Source organism: Brassica oleracea, chromosome C3, assembly GCF_000695525.1.
Source record: "Brassica oleracea var. oleracea cultivar TO1000 chromosome C3, BOL, whole genome shotgun sequence".
Lineage (NCBI taxonomy): Eukaryota > Viridiplantae > Streptophyta > Magnoliopsida > Brassicales > Brassicaceae > Brassica > Brassica oleracea.
In genome coordinates, this window is record NC_027750.1 from 39,863,958 (window position 1) to 39,869,719 (window position 5,762).

Genomic DNA, 5,762 nt, shown 5'->3' on the forward strand with positions numbered 1-5,762 from the left:
GGAACGCTAAGCACGGCCTAGAGGCAGCCAAGCCAAAACGCCTGCTCCTAGGAGCAGACGAAATAAGCTTCACGGCCAAGGAGCAGGAGAAAGTTCTCACCCCGCATCACGACGCCGTGGTCATATCGCTCACCGTAGCGAACTGCCTGGTGAATAGGATACTGGTAGATAATGGAAGCTCCGGCAACATCATCTTCCATGCCGTATACAAGGACCTGGGGCTGGAGGAAAGCGCTATAACTCGGAGGATAACCCCCCTTATAGGGTTCAGCGGGGAAGTCAAACAAACCCCCGAGAAAGTAACCCTCCCCGTATACGCTGAAGGAGTCAACATGTCAACAAAGTTCATCGTTGTCGACTGCGACTCATATTACAACATGATCCTAGGACGGCCTTAGATTCACGGCATGGGGGCCGTCCCCTCGACTGTTCACCAAATGGTGAAATTCCCTACACCCTGGGGCATAAAGGCAATCAGAGGGGATCAGGAGTATTCCCGCTCCTGTTACCAGACCACTATGAAAGGAAAGACCCAGGTCTTATAGCAATTACAGAGTAAGCCTCCGGCTCATCACACCGAGAAACCATAGGTAGAGGAAATGGACGACGTGCCATTAACTGAAGGAGATCAGACCCGACACCTCAAGATCGGTTTCAAGCTGACCGAAGGATTGAGAAGAAGACTGATAGACTTCCTCAAGTCTAACTCCGACTGCTTTGCTTGGTCCCACGCAGACATGCCTGGGATCGATCCGGAAATCATCATGCACAAGCTACAGGTGGACCCCCTACATCAACTCGTCAGACAAAAGAGAAGGAATTTTGCCCCTGAGAGAGACGCGATCATCAACGATGAAGTCAAAAGCCTGCTTGGCGCGGGGTTCATTCGCGAGGTGCAATACCCAGAATGGCTAGCCAACGTCGTCATGGTCAAGAAAAAGAATTGGAAGTGGAGAGTCTGCATCGACTTCACGGACCTCAACAAGTCATGTCCAAAGGACCCCTTCCCGCTTACTCATATCGACAAGCTGGTGGACGCCACCGCGGGGCACCAGCTGATGAGCTTCATGGACGCGTTCTCCGGCTACAATAAGATACTTATGCATCCGGAAGACCTAGAGAAAACATCCTTCATGACATCCATAGGGATCTACTGCTACAAGGTTATGCCCTTCGGCCTAAAGAACGCAGGATCAACCTATCAACGGCTGGTGAACATGATGTTCGCGGACAAAATCGGGAGAACCATGGAGGTCTACATCGATGACATGCTGATCAAGTCCCTGGAGGCGGAAGACCACATATCTCACCTGCAGAAAGCCTTTTCCACCCTCAAGAAGTATAACATGAAGCTCAACCCGGCTAAATGCTCATTCGGGTTCAGTTCTGGCAAGTTCCTCGGGTACATTGTAACCCACCGGGGCATCGGGGCCAACTCGGAGCAAATCAGGGCCATTCACTCAATCCCTTCCCCAAAGAACGTCAAGGAGGTTTAAAAGCTAACGGGAAGGATGGCGGCCTTGGGCAGGTTCATCTCCAGACTCTCCGATAAATCTCACACCTTCTTCGGAACCCTCAAGAATCCGAAGGACTTCTAGTGAACGGAAGAATGCGAATCTGCTCTCCAAGAGCTAAAGTCATATCTCACTACTCCTCCTTTCATATCCAAGCCACAACTCGGTGAAGTCCTGCTGCTATATCTAGCAGTCTCCGAACACGCCATAAGCGCCATCCTAGTTCGCGAGGAGGGAAGTAAACATCTACCAATCTATTACGTAAGCAAGGCTCTCCTGGATGCGGAAACCCGCTATAGCCATCTAGAGAGGCTGGCCTTAGCCCTAATAGTCGCTGCTCGCAAGCTCTGACCCTACTTCCAGGCTCATCCAATCATGGTTGTTACCTCCTTCCCTGTAAAGTTGGTCCTCCACAAACCAGAAGTCTCCGGACGCCAAGCCAAATGGGCCGTGGAACTAGGGGAGTACGACATAATATTTTGACCCGCCACGGCTATAAAGTCACAGGTCCTAGCAGAATTCGTGGCTGAATTCTCCCCTGCCTTGCTCCCAGCTTTGGAGCAGGAGGTACGCCTCCGAGGCGAAACTAAGGAAGAGGGAGAATGGATCCTTCACGTTGATGGATCCAGTAAAGCCAGAGGAGCTGGAGTGGGGATAGTGCTTACTTCGCCAACAGGGGATACGACCTCAAGGGCCATGAGATGCGACTTCAAAGCAACCAATAACGAGAGCGAGTATGAGGCCGTAATCGCAGGTCTAACCCTTGCCCACCAAATGGTACAGGGAGAGTACCAAACAAAAGACGAGAGCATGATTCCAGTATCTGGCGGTCGCTCAGCGACTAATCAAGAAGTTCAAGAGCTGCAAACTAACTCAAATCCCCCGGGAACAAAACTCGCAAGCCGATGCCCTGGCTAATCTAGGGTCCACCCTCGAAACGAAAAGCCCGATGAGTATCCCTTTGCTCGTGCTCCAATGGCCAGCTACCTTGGAGGAACCCCCGTCAGAGGAAGTCTCTACTGTCGAAGAGGGCGAAACCTGGATGACCCCCTTATTCCGGTACCTGGAGGCCGACCTCCTCCCGGAAGACCTCAACGAGGCTAGGAAGATCAAGTAGCTGTATCGGAGATCTTTCTCTAGCCCGTACCTGAGGTGTGTCACACCCCGAGAAGCCGCTTGAATTGTTGGGGAAAAATATTCCATGAAGAGATTTCTCCAGCTTCCGGCTTCCAGGTTCTTGCCTCCAGGTCCCGGGTCCCTTCCCCCGGGTCTGGGTCCCTGCCTCCAGCCTTCGGCTTCCAGGCCGAGTGATTTATCCTGCCTTAGGATAAATGGAAATCTTCCTTTAATAAGGTAACCAGCTTGGACAAGAGAGAATCTCCATAAATCCGAGAGAAAGAGGAAGTATTCCAATACATATGACCTCCCTTAACAAAAAGGGAAATATTTTATTATCTAAGGATAGAATGAATATTTCCAAATCTTAAGAGGGAGGCACGACCTCCACCATAAATATAGGTTTCTAAACCTAAAGAAAGAGGTTGACGACGTCCATGACCAGAGCTCATCAACTCTACAGCCGCCAAGGCAAGGTTTCCCACCTAGAGGACCATCTTCATTAACAAGCTCACAACCGATGAATCCATGTGATTACTATCAACCAGATGATAAGATATGCTCACTGCAGCACGTCTACAACTCTACTTGCTGGCTCAGGCCACGATCTCCAGCTCATCAGTGGGGTCCCTCCATGCTCACTAAGGCACGTCGACACATCATGCTCACTGTAGCATATCGGCAGGTCTACCATCTGTTCCGGCCATGTGCCCTCTAGAACATATGACTCCTATCAACTATAGAGCTACGTGCTCCCGAGGATATGTGCCCACTAGAGCCCCGTGCTCCCAAGGCTACGTGCCCATTAGGTCATGTGCCCACTAGAGCCCCGTGCTCCCTAGGCCACATGCCTCCATTAGGCTACGCACCTCCATCAGGCTACGTGTCTCCATCAGGCTCCGCGCCCATCTAGGCTCTGTGCCTCCATATACATGAGCTACGAACGGCTTGATCTCTCACTGAAGGGTACGTAGGCAGTCCCCACTGAAGGATGCAGCTATAAATGCAAACACCTTCTATCATCCCGTGCATAGATACCCAAAGACCGACCTTGGTAGCCGGGACCATCAAGTACGGATCAGGAGGCCCCCAAGGACCGACCTTGGTAGCCGGAACCATCAATTATAGATCAAGAAGACCCTGCGATCTTCTCTATGATAGGTGGCCCCCGCCTAACGACCAATCCCCCTGCTGTTGCTAAGGCATCGACGAAATATACTGGGCCATACCCATATGGCAGTATCCTAAGAGCAGGATCTCCTGGTTTATCAACTACTGAAGCAGGAAAATACACTCAACGACATGTCTCCTTCCTCCTATCATTCCGTAGAGCTGAGCACGGATCGCTTGTACACAAAAATACCCTAAAAGTTTGGCGCTAGAAGGAGGAGCAGTCATATACTACGTGATAATGTGATAGGCGGAAGAGACATTATATATATTCCTGCAAAATCTCTCAACCCCAGCCACCAAGGGGAAAGAAACAACTTCTTCTCACCAGATCCATGGTTCGCGCGGCTGGAAACACCTCTCCAAGAGAGGATATCACCAGGCTAACCTCAGTAGCAAGATCCAATAAGGGAATTACCTACTAGTTCCTGCTAGTCCCTGCTGGTCCCGGGCTTAAACCACAGGTCAGACCTCTACAGTCTTCGGTTCCTGCTGGTCCCGGGCCTAAACCACAAGTAAGACCTCTACAGTCTTTGGTTCCTGCTGGTCCCAGGCCTAAACCACAAGTCAGACCTGTACAGTCGTTGGTTCCTGCCAGTTTCGGGTCCCAACCTCAAAGCCGACCTCTACAATCTTTGGTTCCTGCTGGTTCCAGGTCTTAACTTTATATCAAGCTACTAGCCCTTTGGGCCCAACGTGAGCATTCGTCACCAACATCAATATCAGCGGGTAGTCAACTGGTAGCAACATAGCAAACCCTAGACGCCATCAATGCTTCCAGACAGAAGGAGTCAGAAGAAGAGCTCCTGGAAATACTGCAGGCATACCAGGCAACCACTAAGAGGTAACTGGAGAACCACCTTTATCTTTAGGTTCTAGAATCTAAGTGGTTGTGGAATCCTAGATAAGCCTGATAGCTAGGTGGACAAAACGCCTTTGAGTACTCGTCGAATTCCACTGGAGTTGTTCCGCGAAGAAACCATGCCTAAGTGCCGAGAACACTGCTGCACTACCTCCTGCAAAGGAGCGAGGGAAAATGCTAGTACTACATTAAGGAGTGCTGGTCTTCATACCCCCTACTCATTTGGAGTAAATGGGAGTAAAAGAAGCTGCAGAACACATGTTTCCACTACTATTCATCCAAAAGGAAAAGCCAAACCTCTGGGTTCCGGGTTCTAGCTTCCAGGTTTCGGATCCCAGCTTCCAGGTTCCGGATCCAGGGTTCCGACCACCTTACTACCGCTTTTCCTGGCCATGTACCCTGATATACCTCTGAGGAAGACACGACCACGAGGAAAGAAGGGGGAGATGCGCTAAGCGTTAACCCACAGGGCTACACGCATCAACAACTCCCATCAACATGCCCGTGGCAAAGGAGATTCAAGACGAGGCGACGAGTCATCGAATGGCGTCCAGAAAACGCTGAGAGTGGCTCACCCAAGGGGAAGCAGAGAGCAGCCTGGACGTTAAAAGACATCGTGAAACGCTGAGAGTGGCTCACCCAGGCGGGGGCAAAGAGCAGCTAGAACGAGTCATCGAATGACGCCTGCAAAGAAGGATGAGAAAATCAATATTCGTGGATGATCAATCATCTCCTGAATACGCGATAGAATACACCAACCCCTGCTATCCAAACAACGGATTCCGACTCCAAACCCAGGTCAATCCCTGCTTATGGACCAATCTGGGTCCAAAATCACATGAGACCACGTCAATCCATACTCTCCAAGCCCAGGGACGGAGAAGTACTGTTGTTTTACCTGAAAGAACAGAAGCACACAGGGAGTGCCATCTTGGTGCAAAGAGCAAAAATATTGCTCTATACGCCAGAGGTACAAAGGTCATTGGCAAGGCAGACAGAGGAGCTCGCTAACATCCGGGAACCTCCATGTATCAGAAGGGTCTACCCCAAAAACCTTCGGGTTCCAAGAGAACCAGTTCCACAAACTCCAGGTTTCTAGG

General features: G+C 50.7%; 1 protein-coding gene across 1 annotated transcript in view; it reads right to left on the reverse strand.

Annotated features, from left to right (window-relative positions):
* Positions 1-200, reverse strand: part of LOC106330595 (cyclin-dependent kinase A-1-like) — a 23,380-nt gene extending 23,180 nt beyond the window's left edge. Inside the window, exon 1 of the mRNA XM_013769037.1 lies at positions 101-200. Within this exon, the coding sequence (XP_013624491.1) occupies positions 101-200 (100 nt within the window). The remainder of the gene's footprint in view (positions 1-100) is intronic.
* Between the last annotated feature and the right edge of the window lie 5,562 nt (positions 201-5,762).